The sequence below is a fragment of the Castor canadensis genome, chromosome 2 (assembly GCF_047511655.1).
Source record: "Castor canadensis chromosome 2, mCasCan1.hap1v2, whole genome shotgun sequence".
NCBI lineage: Eukaryota > Metazoa > Chordata > Mammalia > Rodentia > Castoridae > Castor > Castor canadensis.
The window spans coordinates 24,321,202-24,340,727 of NC_133387.1; the positions used below are offsets into that span (position 1 = coordinate 24,321,202).

General features: G+C 35.6%; 1 protein-coding gene across 4 annotated transcripts in view; it reads right to left on the reverse strand.

Annotated features, from left to right (window-relative positions):
- Positions 1 to 19,526, reverse strand: part of Klhdc10 (kelch domain containing 10) — a 59,030-nt gene that overhangs the window by 30,830 nt on the left and 8,674 nt on the right. For 2 of the 4 annotated variants that reach the window (XM_074063167.1, XM_020183798.2), the window contains exon 2: positions 1,910 to 1,996. The exons of the other annotated variants lie outside the window; for them this stretch is intronic. In XM_074063167.1, coding sequence (XP_073919268.1) covers positions 1,910 to 1,996 — 87 coding nt within the window. The remainder of the gene's footprint in view (positions 1 to 1,909; positions 1,997 to 19,526) is intronic. 4 annotated transcript variants of the gene reach the window in all.

Sequence of the window (19,526 nt, forward strand, 5' to 3'; positions counted from 1 at the left end):
AGACAAGGCCACAGATTTAAAGGAAGTCTGTAATGATCTCAACATTGCTAATGCTGACCTTAGTCATATCTCACTCTTCTCAGAACTATCTATGACCACTTTTCTTAGCCATTATTTGAATTTAGAGCTCAAAAATAACCAATGGTATGAAACTTACCTGTGCAATCTTTGAGTAGAAAATTGAAAGAGACAATATAAAAGAAAATAAAATTCCATCATCCACATATAACCAGTTAGTTCACCACTTCCTTTGGATTTAATTTTTACATAATTATTATACTGTATTTTATATCCTATTTATATTATTTCTTATTATTGTAATATTTAGTAAGCATAACTAATTTTAATAAAAACATTAACAAATAATAACGCTTAATTTATTCTTCTTTCAGAAACAAGTTAGATTTCTCATTAAAATCAATAAATTAGCATTTTAATTTATAAGTGGAAAAAAGAAAACCATTATAGAATTAGACCTGTCTTCTTGGGCACCTGTGCACAATGGTTTTCCTGTCAGGTACTACTAAAATTATCTCTTAATTTTTATCAGTAACATTATTTATGCTAATGGTGGCACATTACCCATTTAGGCCTATTTTATTCTTTTCATGCTCTGGAGCTTGGCTGCTAAAGACAATATATCTATAGTAGCTGAAGAATTTCTTCCCTAGGTTTTTGTTTTAATCTCAGTTAAAATTAGATACACTGGATTACAAATAATTTAATAAAGTATAAATTACAACATTAAGCATGCTTGTTTGACAATCTGTTATAGCTAGGATAGTGTGAACCAGAATTTTTAATCCTTTTCTGAGATTTTATAAATTCAGTATGGAGTATGTTTTTCTGGAAAAAAAATAAAAAGTAAAAAGGATGTGACATTTCTAAAGTAAGATTTGTTAGGCCAAAGTGTATAAACATTTTTATGTTGTTTGATATGTTTTGCCAGAAAGACTGCATCAAATCCCAATGTGTGAGCTCCATTTTCCCATATCCTTGCCAACAAGTCATTGCCAAAGTTATTGTGCAAATCTTACTTATATAATTGTCATGTTTACAACAATAGTGAAATAAATGTGTTTATATTTACTGGCATTTCTTCCTTATGAATTGAGTATTCATATCCTTTTACCTATTTTTCTAGTGGACATTTACTTTTTTATTTAAACTCAGCAACGTGGGCTTGCTAGGCCAGTGCTCTACCAACCTGAGCCAAACCCCAGCCCTTTTTTGCTTTTAGTTTTTTTGTTTTGTTTTGTTTTTTTAGGTAGGGGCTCATGTTTTTGCTCAGGAATGTCATGAGGCTGCACTCTTCCTACCTACACTTCCTGAAAGCTGGGTTCACAAGCAAGCACCACCATGCCAGGCTAGCCTCAAACTTCAATCCTCCCTATCGCCACCTCCTAAACAGCTAAGATTACAGGTGTGAGCCACTGTGTAAGGCTGGATATTTGTTTTTAACCTATTGATTTGTAAGAACTCTTTATATAGTTATATTAACCATTTGTAACAAATATTTTTCCATTTTTATGGTATTTGACACGAGTTTTTTATTATATATCTTCACATAAATCAGTCTTATATTTCTTTCTTAGAGTTTTATCTACAAAATCTTCCCATGCTCATATTTTGAGTTTCTATCATGTTTCTAATATGGTTACAGTGGAACATCACTGATTTAGTGATATCATCTAATATACATTAAGAGATTCAACTCTCCACAACTTATAATTACAATTCCAACAGTGGTCAATATGAAACATGTTTAAAACTAAGTTCTAGACTTTTCTTACTCCAAGTTTAGCTGTTAAGACAATTAAAGAAAAAACAGACTTCTGACTTTAGAAAATTCATTCAAAGTTCCCTTTAACCCATACGAAGCACAGATCTCTTGCTAGTTATCACCCACCTCTCAAAAACCTGTTAGGGATCCTTATGATGGGACAGGACTGAATGAAGCGCCTCCTAACTGGGTCCCATCGTATTTTCTTCTTACCTGTTACCACAATTATCAGCAATAAGTCAGACACATACAACACATGGCAAATAATACATAGTTACTGTATATAAAGACAGAAAAACAGAAAACAAAACAGTACTCGAATACAGAAAGAAAGTGATGTAAAGTAGCATTTAACTGTTTTGAAGTTAAAATTAAGTTAATATATAAGCAGTGATGAAGGTTTTCAACTCTTACCCCAAATGAATACAAACAAGTGTGTGCACCTTTTTTTTTTTTTGGGATTCTGGTTCAATAGCATGTTCACTCAGTAATCACCATTGCCATCTTGTGGCAAAAATTCACCAGGAGCTTTAGAAAACATTAGAAACAAGGGTATTTTTAAGTCAGTGAACATTAAAAAAGGAGCTCTACCCAAAAGTAACTGGGCATAACATAGACTCCTGGGCTCCACAAGGCTTGGTATCTTTCTTTTACGACAATGGACACCAGCCTCTAAATATGAAATAAGCTGATCTTATTATAATTAAAATAATATGATGACCAAATAAAGCAAGCATTTACTATCATAGCACTTCCATGGGGGTGGAGGGAAGTGCATCTGCCTTCCCAGGAAGCAAATTAGCTCCACATTAACCCCAGTTAAAACTTATTTTCTTATAGAATAGAAAAAAATGCAATATATTTGTGGAACTATTAAATGAGCTGATTTTCCTCTCTTCACAATGTTTTGATACTCCCAGATAGCTCTTACTGACAATAAAACCAACTAATGCTTGCGAGGCATTTCAAGTTTAAAAAGAGCTTCTACATATATTACCTTGTACAATTCTCTCAATGATCCTGAATTGATTCAGCAATCATTTTATTAAGCACCTGTTATTCAGAATCTTATGCTAGGACCTATGGGTGCAAAAGGATATGACTTGCTCCTACCCTCAAGAGCTCATTCTCTTGTGAACAAGGCAGATGTAAACAAGTAATTATATTACAGTGAAGTGACTGCTGTAACAGGAGCTATAAAACCACTTTGAAGAAGATATTATAATCATCATCATTTTATAAGCAAGAAAGCTAAAGGAAAATTAAGTGACTGAATGCCAGGGCCAGGATTCAAACCTAGGCATACTGAGTCTAAAACCTGCTTTCTTTCCACTATACCACACTTACCCTGTCTCAAATTCCCTGGAAAGGAAATTTTTTTTGGTTTGGGCAATTGGAAATATATTCCGATGTTCATCAGCAAAGTCTAATTTGCTTACTGTAGAACTTTTACATGGAGATACAGAAATTCTGCACATTGAAATGACATTGCACTTGTGCACTTAATATTGTAGAGAAAGAAGACTTGTAGGTAAGGAGGCAAATTATTTATCTTGTAAAAGATTTTATCTTTTAATCCTCTAAATCTTTTTAATCAGTGGTTCCCAAATGTTGGTCTATGCTCCACTGCTAGGCTGAGGAGAAGATTCCCTGCCCAACATACAATGAGGAAATATGAGCAAGGTAGTGAGTTTACAAAAAAGCTAAAATGTTCCTTTCAAAGGCTTACTCTTTTTTTCACAAGTTAGAAGCATTTTATTATTAAATATTCTTCATTTTATGAAAGGATGGTGATAGAAAATGGCATTTGGTTTTATTTTATAATATTCTTTCTTGGATAAATACAAAATTTGCAACCCTATGTCTACTTAATTTTTTTTAATATACAGATCATGCCATCCAAAACCCTGGATAACCACTGCTTTGAATTAATACAATATGTGTTGATGATTCCTGAGTACAACACAGAAGCCATACTGTCAAGATACATAACATGTATAAGCAGCCTCCCTTACCCTTCAAGTTACATTTTAATTAGGGAGACAAGACAGACACATAAAACAATTAGATAGCAATACAAGACAGAATATAACAACCGATTAACTTAAAATTTGACATTTTTATGTATCAAAAGCATTAAAATGTACATACCCTTTGACCCAGCTATTCCACTTCTAGGAATCTATTCCTAAAGAAACAACCATAGATGCACAGAAAGATGTATGGACAAAGATATTAACTATGATAATATTTATAATGGTAAAAAATCAGAAACACTTTCGATGTCCAATGATAGGGAGATAATTAAGTATGCTAAATAAACATACTTAGTATGTTTGTATTCTATACACCACTTAAAAAGTATATGCAAGACAAAACATTCACAATATATTGCAAATGAACAAGTTTCAAAATAGTATCAGAGTATGATATAATTTTAATAAAGAAAAGTGTTGGTATATATTCATTAAAAAACACAGGAAGGCTATGCATCAAATTTTAATTGTGGTTATCTTTGGATTGCTATTATGAATGATTGTTTTCCCCCTTTGTGCTGGTTTTTATTTTTCAGGTTCTCCATTGAATATGCATTGCTTTTGGACTGGAAAGAAAACAATAAAATACTGGAAAGAAACATACCAAAATGTTCACAGTGGTTATGACGGGGAATAGGCAAATTGCCCATTTTATGTTATCTAATAATTGTATGGTATCTTTTTGTGTGTATGTATGGGACTGGGGTTTGAACTCAGGACTTCATGCTTGCAACACAGGCAGTCTACCACTTGAGCCATACCTCCAGTCCATTTTGCTCTGGTTATTTTGGAGAGGGAGCTTCACAAACTATTCAATTTGTCCAGACTAGCCTCAAACTGTGATCCTCCCGATCTCAGACTCCCAAGTAACTAGGATTACAGGCATGAGCCACCTGCACCTGGCATGACAGCTTGTTTTATGTGCCATGTGAAATCTAAAACTACCTTGGAATAAAACTGTGGGATTGACACTGAAAATTGGTGAACCAAAGATATAATCAAAGCTCTTTTGAGGAATGGGGGTATAGTTCAGTGGTAGAATGCTTGATCAGCATGCATGTGCAAGGCCCTGAATTTGATGCCCAACCAAAAGGAAAAAAAAACACAACTTTTTAATAAAATACTTTCTCAGAGCTTTTGTTAAACTTCTTTGGCATGTTTCTCTCTCAGCAACCAACGTAACTCTGGCACAGGTATTAATGATAACTCTGCAGAGGTTACTCAGGGAAAGCGGGCACTGATTTCAAAACTCATGTGTTCTTCCTTTACCCAAAAAAACCAGCAACACAGCTGTGTAACAACAACAACAAATGAATATTTTTAAAAACATGCCTTTTCAATTTCACACATTTTCCTGGTCTGAACTTCTTGTTCATCAAAGTTTTCGCATATATTCAAACTGCCAATCTTCATTAGTGATTGCTTTAAAAGCAATCTCCAAAATGAAAAACATAATTTTTCAGTGATTTCATCGATATTTTATTTTCCTTGTTTTCTTTTTAATTGAAATTTGCTTCACCATAAATGTAACACACATAATCCTTCAATCAAGACAAAAGCTGAGCATATCTGCAAGCAAACTCACCTTCCCCAAAGTCTCATAAATAACGCAAGTCATTTTTTTAAAAAAAGATCTGTAATTGAAAGAAAATAAGAAACACCTTTGGTAGAATAAAACAGTGAGGAATCACTGAAAGATGAAAAGCTTGTAGAATCAGACTAAAGGAAAACACCACAGTCCTATATACCCAGAGTAAAAGTCTAGAGCAAGTAGTAGCCCAGTTTAAATTAAGGTAAACTAAGCCCAGAGATAGAAGACAGCAAAAAGAACTGAAATTTACAAAATTTACAGCATGACTGGTTGGGGGAAGCCCAAAAGTTACATAGCACATCAACCCCTACCACCCATCTGCTTCTTTGAGCCAAGTGTTGTAGAATAGAGGTATCTGCTCCCAGATGGGAACAGTGGCAACAAACAGCAAGAGTGTACTCTCCAGGTAGGAATAGAGAGTACAAACACTTGGATCAGAGAGACAGAACAGAGCCCTGTGTGGATATTAACACACAGGCAGAATAAGGGACAGCTTAAAGAAAACTGGCCACTTGTATACTTCATCTCATCACACATTCAGTGCTTTATCTTATATATAATGTGTTGTGACCAAGTAAAATTTATTCCAAGAATGTAAGGTTGATTTAACATTAAAAAGTAATCAGGGTAATTCATCTCATAAACAAAATAAGGAAAGAAGTCACATCATAACCTCAATAAATGCAGAAAAAGCATTTGATAAAATTCAATACTAAGTAAAATAGGAAAAAAAAAGATTTTTCTTCAACCTGATAAAAGAGGTTTTCAATAAACCTATAGCTGCCAGGCGCCAGTGGCTCATGCCTGTAATTCTAGCTACTCAGTGGGCAGAGATCAGGAGGATTGAGGTTCGAAGCCAGCCTGGGCAAATAGTTCCCAAGACCTTATCTCGAAAATGCCCATCACAAAAAAGGGCTGGTGGAGGGGCTCATGGTGTAGGCCCTGAGTTCAAGCCCTAGTACCATAAAATAAATAAATAAATTATAAACCTATAGCTGACATTATACTTAAAGGAAAATGGTGAGCATTTTTCACGGGAGATAAGAAACCAGATAAAGATGCTATCTCTACTTCTCAACAAACATTAACTGGAAATTCAAACTAGAGTTATAAGGCAAGAAAAGTAAAATAAAAGGACTAAAAATTGGAAAGGAAGAAGTAAAACTGTATTTACAGATGACATGATTATATAGATAGAAAAACCAGAAAATCTACAATTAGAACTAAGATGTGAATTTAGAAGGCTGGAAGCAAAATTAATATACAAAAAATGTATTAACAAATAATTCTAAGATGAAATTTCTAAGGTGCCATTTACAATAGTGTCAAAGGTCACAATAGTAAAATATATGGAATACTTAAGAATAAATTAAATAATGTTCAAGATCTCTACACTGAAAATTACAAAACCTTTTTAGGGAAAGTGAAGAACCAAATAAATAGTGCCTCTACAGAGAGAAGGAAAAAAAAAAATGATTTGCTTTTGCCTTATAAGGCCCATTCTCTCAACCTCTAAAATTCTGTACAACCATTCTTCCTGTATAGTTGAACTTTATGATGTCATTACAGCTACCGCCATGTTCACAGATGAGCCTATCTGTCCCTCAATACACATTCGTTCTATAAACATATACTGAGTATTATGTGCAAAACACAACAGTACCTTTGGAAAATAGCATGAAGATGGCTCTGTTTTGTGGATGGTACTGATACTAACACTCAAAAAGGCTAATGCTGTTTAGGGTCAATTGCTTGGTCAGTTGATAAAAGTCACCAAAGCTCTCATTCTATGGGAGCCTGAAGGTACATACATCAGTCGATTCTAAGTTTTTCTTTTCTTTCTTTCTTTTTTTGTGTGGGACTGGGGTTTGAACTTGGAGCTTTGTGCTTGCAAAGCAGATGCTCTACTGCTTGAGCCATGCCTCCAGTCCAGTGCTGCGCTTCTTAATATCAGAAAGGCTAGTTATACTTTTTAACAACAACAAAAAAAAAAATCCTGGGTTTAGGGTTTTATTAAAACTGTGTGCCACATATCCACTAGAATGGGTAAAATTCAGAAAGAGTGATAAATACTGATAAGCACACACAGAAACAGGATCACTTAAACACTGCTGATATAGCCACTCTGCAAAAAGGTATGGCAGTTTCCTACAAAACTAAATATGTGCTTACCATACAACTCAGCAATTACATTCTTGGGCATTTATCCCAGAGAAGTGAAAATTTATGCTCACACAAAAACCTGAACACAAATGTTCCTAACAGTTTTATTCATAATAACCAAAACATGAAAACAACCCCAATATGTGGTCCATCTATGAACTATTGATATGTGCAAAAATGTGGATGATTCTCAAGGGAATTGTGCTGAATGAAAAATCCAATGTGAAAAGATTACTGTGATGGTTAATCTTGATTGTCAACTTGTCTGGATTAAGAAGCACTTAGGAGATCAGTAAAACACACCTCTAGGTGCATCTGTGAGGGTATTTCCAGAAAGGATTAACTAAGGTGAAAACCCACCCTGAAAGTGGGTGCTACCACCCCATAGACTGGGGTCCAGGATGGAATAAGAGGGAAAAATAGAAAGCCACTAGCACAGGCATTCTCTCTCCAGCTTTCTTCTGGTACATGCTCCAGAAGAGCAGTACCTCCTGCCTACAGGTTTCTGTCACCATGATGTTCTGCCTCACCATTGGCCCAGAAGCAGCAGAGCCAAGGGCTACAGTTTGGAACCTCTGAAATTATGAGTCAAAATAAAAGTTTCTTCCTTTTAAGTTGTTTTTCTCAGGTATTTGTCACAGCAAGGACAAACTGACAGAAATTTGGTAGAAGTGGGGGTCATTGCCGTGACTAAATCTGGCCATGTGGTTCTTAAGGCTTTGAAATTGATTTGTGGGGGAGAATTTGGAAGAGTCTGTAGATAGGGGCTAGAGAACCCCTAGAATTCTATAAGCAGAGCTTAATAGGTAGTTCTGGTGGGAACTCCAAAGACCAGAATGCCAACAGAAACACAGAGTAACTCATGAGGTTTCAGATGGGAACAAGAACTCTATTGGGAATTGGACTAAATGCCATTTTTGTTACGTTCTGGCAAAGAACTTGTCCACATTTTGTCTATGTCCTGAGACTTTGTGGGAGGCTGAGGTGACAAACTAATCTGGTGGAGGAAGTTTCAAAACAGCCCAGCTTTCAGCCTGCTTTTTGCCAGTTTTATAGTGAGAATTACAAACAACAGAAACAGCAGAAAGATTTGAAAAACTTGCAGCTTAGCCAAAAAAAATGTGGTTGCTGAAGAGATTAGCCCCACTAAAAATGCCATAGACTGTACACACATTAGGAAAAATTCCTTGAGTGCATCTAGAAATTGTCTGGATTACCTGAGTTTAAAAGACTTTGCTTTGAGAAGAGAGCTCCAAGGTGTTCCACTCCTTTAGGGCAACCTAAGGAAGTTGTATGCCTGGATTTGGCTGCCCTGACACTCGGAGGCTGCTACAGCTGTGGTCAAAAGAGGTTGGCCTACTGCTCAAGCTCGCAACAGAATTGGGGTCATCTACAAGATGCTGGTTTTGCAGGTAAGCAGAGTATAAAAGTTATGGTATCATGGAGGCTTCTACCCAGATTTCAAAGGGAAGCCTGAGAGGCCAGGTGAGAGGCCAGGCAATGTATGACAGGCAGTCCATGAGAGAATGATGTGTAACTTATGAGTGTGACACCAAAGACACAATGGAAACTCCAGATGTTAGAGATGCCAGGAATGTGGAAAATCTGCTAAGGAAAGCCACAGGCAACAAGCAGAGCCAACCCAAGAGAGACAATATGTGGACTGCAAACAACAAAGTCATGGAAGCAGGGCTGCCAAAGTCCACTAGAGCTCATATCACGACACCATTTGCCCCAGACGTTGGACATGAAGCTACAGGATTTACTGTTTTCCCTGCTGGGTTTCAGTCTTTTTATGATCCCATTCCTACCTCTGAAAGGGGAGTATTTACTCTTCTGCCATTGTATCTTGGAAGTACGTACCTCTTTATTGGATTCTACAGAATTCACACTAAGAGTCTGCCTTGAATCTCAGAAAAGACTTTGGACTTTGACTTTTTACCAATGCTGGAACTGTTAAGACTATAGGGATTCTTGAAGATAAAATAAACGCATTTTGCATTATGAGATGGCTGTGGACTCTCACAGAAGTCAGGGATGGAATTTACAGTTCAAGGAGAAGTGTTATGGTGTCAAGTTGACAAAGGCTAGGTATATGATGGTTGATTTTGATTGTCAACTTGATTGGATTGAGGAATACCTAAGAAATTAGTAAAGCACACCTCTGAGTATGTCTGTGAGGGTATTTCCAAGAGAATTAAGAGGAAAAGACCTACCCTGAATGTGGGTGGTACCCTCCCACAGGTTGGGGGTGCAGGGGGCTCAGATGGAATAAAAGAAGAAAAAGAAGGAAGTCCACTAGCACAGGCACTCTTTCTGCTTCCTGATTGTCATGAAGTGAGCAGCCTCTGCCATATGTTCCTGTCACCATGATATTCTGTCTCACCACAGGCACAGAGCCAAGGGCCATGGACTGAAACCTCTGAAATCATGATCTAAAATCCTCCCTTTAAGTTGTCTCAGATATTTTGTCACAGCAATGAAAATGTGACTAACACACACACACACACATATATATACATATACATACACATACATACATACAAATATATACTCAGTTATAAATTTCTTCCTTTTCCCTTTCAAAACCAAAAATATTTAAGCCAGTCATGGTGGGTGCACACCTGGAATCCCAGCATGCAGAAGCCTGAGGCAGAAAGAAAGCAAACCCAGGGTGAGTCTGGATTACATAGTGAGACTCTATTAAAAATAAATAAATAAATAAATAAATAAATAAACCCCAAACAAGAAATATGAGCCCATAGCCTTGGCTCTGTTGTGCTTCTTAGAGCACTCCTCAGGAAGCTTCAGATCCATCTTACATCCTTTTTGAAACAAAGTGGTATATAAGAAAATTCAAACGAAAATATGAATTACAATGCCATATTGTACTGTGTTCTAGTTTGATAAGTCATACCATTATAGATACATACATGCATACAAACAGAAACTACATACATTAATAGAACTGTTACAAGAGCTCTTTTAATCCTTTCCTTACTTCTGTGATATAGATACTATTATGATTCCCAATTGACAGATGAGGAAACTGATACACATTAATCTGTCTAAAGTCACTTAGCTACCAACTGAAAAATCTAGAATTCAAATCCATGTATTTGAATCTAAATCTCTCAACCACTATACAATAATGTTCTTAATCACAATTCAATATGGCAATCTAAAAAGGTATATACAATAGAGGCACTCAATACTTTTTGAATGAATGAATGAATATTAAGGCAGCGATTCTCAGTTAGAAAGGCAGTCTTCCAATCCTCCAAGAAGTTGTTCTTTCTTCCAAGAGTTTGGCATTATCCCCATTACACTGTCATATCACCACCTCATTAAAAAGCCAAAAACCACTGGAAACAGAGATCAGGAGAATCACAGTTCAAAGGCAGCCCAGGCAAATAGTTCTCAAGACAATTCTAGAAACTACCCAACACAAAAAATTACTGGAGTAGCTCAAGTGGTAGAGTGCCTGCCTAGCAAGTGTGGGTCCCCAAATTCAAACCCCAATCCCACCAAAAAAAATTTTTTTTAAAAAAACCATTGTAACTAATAGAAAAATGGTAGTATTTCCCATTCCTTAGCATTTTAGAAGTCTGAAAATGGTTTAAGAACAACTGTGCTTATATCTTGAATGTGCACTCTGACATCTTCATCAATCTTCTAGCTAGGGTGTAGGGTGTGAACAGCTGTTACTTTCACATACTTCCTTAATACATATGCAGGAAATACATCTGGAAAGTTACTGAGAGAAAGGGATTATTTGCCCCTAGACATCACACATGCTATCTCTTCTGACTTTATGACACCCTACAGAGATACATCTTAAACATTCTGTTTTCGTTTTGTTTATAAATCACCTTAAGCATTTTTGGTGCTAATAGAGGAATACATGGAAAAATGACTGGAAATTGCTGATTCTCATCTTCTCTGTTGGTTGTTATGTCTGCTGTTCGTGAAAAATCTCACAATCATTTCTAGTCTACATTGCTTTCTCCTGCCATGCTGCAGTTTTCTTTCACTCCATTTTGTCTCCTCCAATATTACCCTAGGGAAAAAAAAATTCTTGAGACAGGCCTTGACACATAGCCCAGGTTGGCCTGGAGCTTACTGTGTAGCCCAGGTTGGCCTCAAACTCACTATCCTCCCTCAACCTCCCTAGTGCAAGGATTAAAGGCATGTGCCAGCATTCCCAGCCACTACTCTGTTTTTTAAGAAAAAGGCAAACCTATTATAGAACTTTCCTTCCATAAGCATGAAGAAAATACAGCAAATTGAAAGGCATCTTCAAACCTTAAGCTGGTCTTTGTCATTTTTGGGTTTAATATTTGTTATTTACTAAAAAAATAGACTCATTAGTTGAGGTTTGTCTTGGTAGGGGAAGGGCACAGGCAGATATGATATTGAAATCATTCATCTCTATAAATGACTGAATTCTCAGACTCTTTCTTTAGAAATAAGCTAAAAATTCACATTTATATATATTAATCAAAGAGTATTATAATTCACAAACCTATGTTAGATTAAAATATTAAATCTGAATCTAATAAATATAAAATTCCTGGGACACTTCGATTTAAAATAGTGTCATCACATTTTTTTACACTGTAATAATTGGTCTTTATTTAATCTCTTTTTTTCTTTTATCTTATCATTTTTACACTTACTTACATGTGTATACATTGTTTAGGCCACCTCCCCACTTCTCCCACCCCCTCAATATCATATTCTTAATGTTTATGAATGGTTGCCAAGACTCTGAAATAAAGCCTTCACCCTTTTGGCCCAGTTTAATCTTTCCATAGGAAGAATTAACTATAAATACCTCATTTTGAAGAGACTAGATGGTCTCTACAGTTCTACAATTCTTTAGTTCTCAAAGGCATCACAAATAGTCTAAGATCTTTATAACTATTACAATGGTTCCCAAGACACTAGTCTAGCTGGCTTGTGAGCTTATTTTTAAAAATAAGTAAAACCCAAAAGAAAAAGCATATTACCAGACCTACTTCAGTAGAACTGGCACATTAACTTAAGAGTAGATTTGTTTCCACCAAAACTAAAAAAAAAAGAAAGAAAAAGTTGGTTCTGTTCTCAGGAAAAAACACATATATATTCACAAATTTCTACATATGATATAATCCCCTGAAAAATATCAATAGACTCATTAATTAATGGGCCCAAGTTTTAAAAATTTAGGTTCACAACATGGCAACTATCTTCAAAGGGACAGTTCAATGGAAGTAGGAATAGAGACTTATTCCATACTATACCACAAGACTCAACTAGCAAAAGTGCATGGAAATTGCAGTTGAACTTAAGGCAACCTTCTATACTAATTACAGATAGCATGTCAGCTTTCTTCACAAGGTAGTGGGCAGCGCGTACTCTAAGAGGCTGAAATAAGTAGACCTCTTTAAAATACAGGTTAAGAGAAAAAGACGAGGATTTTATAAAAAGGTTTACCACACTGGGTAAAAGATAGAACAAAATGACTTCTAAGGGTTTTTTTTGATTTTGACATTTTATGATTCAAAGTTTTAAAAGAGAGGAAAAAATGAAACAGGTAAGTGTACTCTAAAACCTTTTTTTTCCACTGTTGATAAGGTTGTTTGCTTTGTTTGTAAGATATAAAAATAAAACACCTGCCTACATTTGTAGTCTATGTTTCCGTGTAAATGTGCCTATTGTGCACTATAAACAATAACTAAAAAATGTTTTTTGTTTTGCTTCTTGGTTCCCCTCTCCCGTGCTAGGTGCTTGCACATGCTAAGTACATGCTCCACCACTGCTCCTCCAAAACTCATTTTAAAAAAACAAAATGAGGAAAATAACCCAGTTTCTTTACTAATGACTAAATATTTGAGTCCTCATTATATGGAAACAAAAAAATTATAGTACTAACCCACTCAGGAGTCAGAAAACATAATTTGGTCTTGTTTCTGGATTCTTTGCCCCCTGACTTGAGTATTCAGAAGATCACTTTTCTCCCTAAAAAATATCCTTAAAAGAAAGATCATAGGCTAGGCAAGTGCAGATGTAGGAAACTAAATATGAAAAACACATTTTTAAATAAATAGTTTTTTTTCTTTCTGGAGGTACTGGAGTTTGAACTCAGGGCCTCATGCTTGCTAGGCACACTCTCTACCACCTGATCCATTCTGCCAGCCCATAAATCAATAGATTTTGACAATGACTTTTGAACCAAAATTTTGCAAAAATTTTTGAAGCTCTTTAGAGTCACAGAGTGCTCCCTATTTCTGTAAGTAAAACTAAGGAACTAGCAGAAGGAAATCTGCAAATTCTAATTGGTAAATGACTGTATCCAGAAATGTCATTTTGGTTAATTTTGTTACTCCTCCTGACTTGGTTGAAATTAGAAAAGTAACCAGTTTTGAAACAGAGCCACACTGCTCTGTAGGAACTTACTTTCTTTTCCTTCAGGCATCAATTACTACTGGCAAATGCAATGACTTACAAGAAAATAACTAGACTTGACCAAAAGCAACACAAGCTAGTACTAGACTAAATCTGGTAAAAGGCAACAAAACAGTCACTAAAACACAAAACTGTAATGTTTTATTTTATAAATGTTTCTAAAAGTATATTTTAAAATAAGTTATTTTGAAGAATTCTGTTATACAAAAAGCAAATAGCCAAGAATACCTTAAGTGTAAAACTAAGGTGTCAGATATGAATAACTGCCAAAAAAGACATGATTTAGTCTAGTAAGACATCTGAATAAAGTATTACATTCAGAAAAATCTATTCTTGAGCCCAGCATGGTGGGGTACACCTATAACCCCAGCACTCAGGAGGCTGAAGGAAGAGGGTCATGAATTTGAGGTCAGCCCACAACACAGCAAGACCCTGACTCAGGGGGGAAAAAAATCTTATTTTTTACTCTGAAATAAGAACTTCAAAAAATAACATTTCATTACAATGTATGCACTAAATATTTTTCTATAAATACACTGACAAGTTTCAGGCTTAAAATCATAATTTAAGTCCAAAAACTATTTGATGTAGCTTTAAGAAGTTATTTGCCTGAATGTTTTTCAAGGTTTTATATATGTGCATATATTTAAAGTTAAATATATTTTACTTCTTTCTAAAGTATCAAGGTCATGGTAGAGGATATGCCTAGAAAGCTCAAGGCTCTGAATTCAAACCCCAATACTGCCAAGAAAATAAAAGTATCAAGTTCAGAGTACACATTAGCAACTTCATATTCCTGCATTGGGTTTGTGTGTGGGTTTCTTAAGGAATTTGTTTTATGTGACACCAAGATATGTGTGGTTAGCATTTGATCAATTACACATCTGATTCAAATTAATTGAGTTGACAGTTTGTGGATGAAACCATATGGCAAGGAGCTACTGTGGGTAAAAAGGGAAACAACTCAAAAAAGAAACCAGCATCATTCAACTCCAAAGATTATTTATAATCTCACTGTCTTGCTAGGCATCACACTTCTCATTTCACTATCTGGTCTTATAGACAACTCAATGATCACATGTTAGATGGAACTTGGAGCAAATTTACTAAGATACAGCAAATATAAAAGGGAAGACATGAGACCAGGTTGGATTCTAAATGCAGCAGGAAGCCACTAACGGATTGGGATCTGGGAAGTAATACAACCATAGTCATGCTTCAAGAAGATTAATCTTGTTTCCATACACAGGATGGGCTAAGAAGGGAAGACTGAGAAGGGAAAAAAATATTATGAGCATAGTCCAATGTAAGGCAGTAAAGGCCTGAAGTATGGTAGTAATAGAAAGAATTGGGAGAAACAGAACTATTTTCAACATAAAATTGTACTTTATTTTTATGGTACTGGGGTTGAACCCAGAGCCTTAGCACTTACTAAGCACATGCTCTACTACTGAGCTACACCCCCAACCCCCAAAACTGTACTTTAAAAAAGAGTACTAGGCCGGGTGCCTGTGGCTCACACTGTAATCCTAGCTACTTGGGAAGCTGAGATCAAGAAGATCACAGTTCAAGGCCAGTCCTGGGAAATAGCTCTCAAGACCCCACCTTCAAAATTACAAGAGCAAAATGAACTGGAGGTGTGGCTCAAGTGGTAGAGCACCTGCTTTGTAAGTGCAAAGGCCTCAGTACTTAAATAAAGTGTAATTGAAAAAGCCATTCAAAAACTGTATGTGTTAAGTTCCTAGGTAAAAAATAAAATGTATTTAGATGTGTGTAATGTAAAATAACCCAAGCTCCATTCTCCTGCAAGAATAACTACAGACATAGACAGTTGTCCAATAAACATTTACTAAAAATTTACCACGAGCCAGAAAGTGTTCAGGTCTTTACAGAAGATAATAGAGAATAAGACATTATTATTTTTGCTTTTAAGGAGTGCAGAGCTAGTGAGCAGATAAGTTTCATGCAAATAACTGCCATTCAGCATAAATACTTTGGATTCTTTGTATAAACAAAAGAAAGTGATGGCATGCAGGAGAGGCAGACGATAATAGAATAGCATGGGCCTTAAGGCCTAACGCTCTGGGTCTGAACCCAACTCTGACATATACTAGCTTGTATAAACTGAGCAACTTATGGAGCTTCTCGCTGAGTCTCAGTTTCCTCTTCACAAAAAGGGATGGAAAAATTACTTATCTCACAAGGTTATGAGGATTAAATAAACAAAAGGTATTTTATAAATACCTTAAAGTCAGACACAGGGTAACTACTCAATAAATGACACTATTTAGATTAAAAGAGAGACTACAAAAAAACTGCAACATAGATGAAAGTACACTTTGGTGGGTCTTGGAAGGCATCAGAAGGATGGCACTCTAGGAAGAAGAAACAGTATGTATGTATAGACATAAAACAAGGCTCCCAGAATCATGAAAGAATGTAGCATTGCAGGAAATTACAAGTTTTTTTTAAGTTCCTCTCTCTCTACCTTGTTCCAAGAAGAATTTAAGACAAACAATTAGAAATACTTCTATGTAGATGAAATATAAAATGAAAGACATAAATGGTATTACTGGAAAGGTAGAAAGGGACAAAGAAAAGAGGGTATAGAGGAAAACCAATGTGACCAGTTGGGTAAGGGGTGAGTAAAAAGAAGGAATCTAACGTTATTCCCATTTTTGGCTTGACTCACTAAACTGGTGAAATAACAAGCACATGAGGAAGAACAGGTTTGACAAGAAAGATGATGAAATTGTTTTCTGAACATGTTAGATTTAAGGTCTATCAGTCACTTGGTGGAAATGTCCACTGGTCACTGTCAAACAAGTCAAGAAGAAAAGTCTGGGTGGGAGAGTGATTTGGGCACTGTCAGGATACGATCCACATCACTCAGGGAAAAGATGAGTGAGAAGGGAAAATAAACACACGAAAAAGATATACTCTTGGACACACTGGACAGCAATATGGAGGGAGATACATAAAGGAAAACAATGTAAAATTCAAGAGATTAAAAGCTCTTTGTGAACAGGAAATCGGTCTAATTATTGTGTTCCCAGGGTCTAGCCCAGGAAGCAGTTAAAATGAAATTCTACAACAGTTGGCCAGGATGAGACTAAGAGATATCTGCTGGAGTTATCAATTAGGAAGTTATAACCTTAGCAAGAACACTCGAAAGACAAAGGTGTGAGATTGTAATAGGTTGAAGAGAAATAAAAAAAAAGAAATTAACAAAACCTATTTTTTCTAAAAGCTTGGCTGTGAAAGAAGTATCTAGCCACTGGCTAGAGGGAAAAATCTAAAAGGTTATTCTAAAGGAAAAACCAATTTCACCTATAAAATGACAAAATATAAATAATCCTTTATTTTTATTTAACAAAACATAATTCACTGATAAAGAACTTTCTAATTAAATAAAAATACTGAAATACTGATATAATTGCTATTAAGTAGAATAACTATGGATGATTTTTCCTCTGGTTTCAAGTTTTCTGTTTATTCCAGTTTAGTAATGAGCTTGTATTCCTTTCATGGTAGTGGTGGTAGAGAGTGGGAGATACCAAGCTTTATCAAAACTAGTAATACTTCCAAGTGCAGAAAAGACTTAAAGAGATTCTAAATCAAGGAAGATGGACAACAGAAGGAAAGGCAATACAAGCAGGCAGAGAGCAGAAAAAGAGATGGAGTTAAAAAATAAAATCACCACAGAACTGAATTCTTCACTGCAAGTAACACAAAGGAGGTACAGACACTGCTGAAAACATAGTAAGGGACATGGATGACAGGACTGAGAAAAGCAAGATATCAATGGACTCTGGAAACCACAGAACACTGTTGAAAGTAACTAAAGAGGATTTAATTAAATAAATGAAAAAAATAACATTATCAAAATGGCAAACCAGGACTGGAGGTCTAGCGAGCACAAGGCCCTGAGTTCAAACTCCAGAACTTAAAAAAAAAAAAAAAGGTGCTGGGAAAATTGGGTAAACAGTTGAAATGACCCTTGTACCTCACACCAAATATAAAAATTAACTCAGGATGGAGGCATGGCTCAAGTGGTAGAGTGCTTGCCTAGCAAGCTCTGGTCTTGAGTTGAAAACCAAAGTACTACCAAAAAACCTAATTCAAAATGGGTCAAAGATATAAATGTAAGAGCAAAATTATAAAAACTTAGAGAAAAACAAGGAGTAAGTCTTCATGTGTTTACCAAAAGATTCTTGCATATGACACCAAAAGCATGAGTAACAAAAGAAAAAAAGGGGATAAGCTAGATTTCATGAAAACTAAAAACCTTTGATCTGGTGGAGTGGCTCAGCTGGTAGAATGCCTGCCTAGCAAGTGTGAGGCCCTTAGTTCAAACTCCAGTACCAGGAAAAAACAACAACAAAAACCTTTGTGCTTTAAATAACACAATTCAAAAAGACAACCACAGAATGGGAGAAAATATATAATGTGAAATCATATTTGTGACAAAGGACTTGTACCTAGAATACATAAAAAGCTCTTATAATGATTAAAAAAAATGATCCTGATGGGGTGAAGCATCTGTATAGACATTTCTCCAAAAAGGAAATAGCCAGGCACTGTGGCTCATACCTGTAATCCTAGCTACCTGGAAGGCAGAGATCAAGAGGATTGAGGTTCGAAGCTAGCCCAGGCAAATAGTTCCTGAGACCCTATCTCAAAAATATCCAACACAAAAAAGGTCAGTGAAGTGGAGTAAGATGGGTGGATCAAAAAGTCATCTATCAAAATGTCAGATGATTGGAAGTGTTTTCAAAGATGTGGAGAAATTAGAATTTCATACAAGTGCTGATGGTAATGTAAAATTCTAGCTGCTTTGGAAAGCAGTCTAACAATTCCTCAAATGGTTAAACATTATGTAAGAATTACCATGTGACTCGACAATTGTACTCTCAGGTATATACCTAAGGTAAATTAAAATACATGTCCAGACACTTGTACACAGATGTACATAGCAGTATGATGCATAATCATTAAAAACTAGAAACCTAAATGTCTATCAATAGATGACTTCATAAAGATGTAGTAAAAGACCAAGAAAAAAAAGTAAGATGTGTTATATCCATACAATGGAATATTTTTCATCCATAAAAAGAAATGAAGTACCAGTATCTGCTGCAACATGGATAAACCTTGAAAATATGGAAAATGGAAGAAGCCAGACACAGAAAACCACATATTAGTTGATCCTATCCATATGAGCAAGTGTATAGAAGGGATATTCCTTGTAATAGAAAGTAGAGTAGTGTTTGCTTAGGAGTAGGGTAAGAGAAAGGGGGAAGGAAACAGGATAAGAGAGTAACAACTAAAAGTTACAGCAATTCTTCTTGAGGTGAAGAAATGTTCTAGAATTAATTGGGATAATGGTTGCACAGATCTGTGAATATAATTTTTAAAAACCCTCTGAATTGAATACTTTAAATGGGTAAATTGTATGGAATGTGAATTGTATCTCAATAGAGCTGCTTAGCTTCAACATATA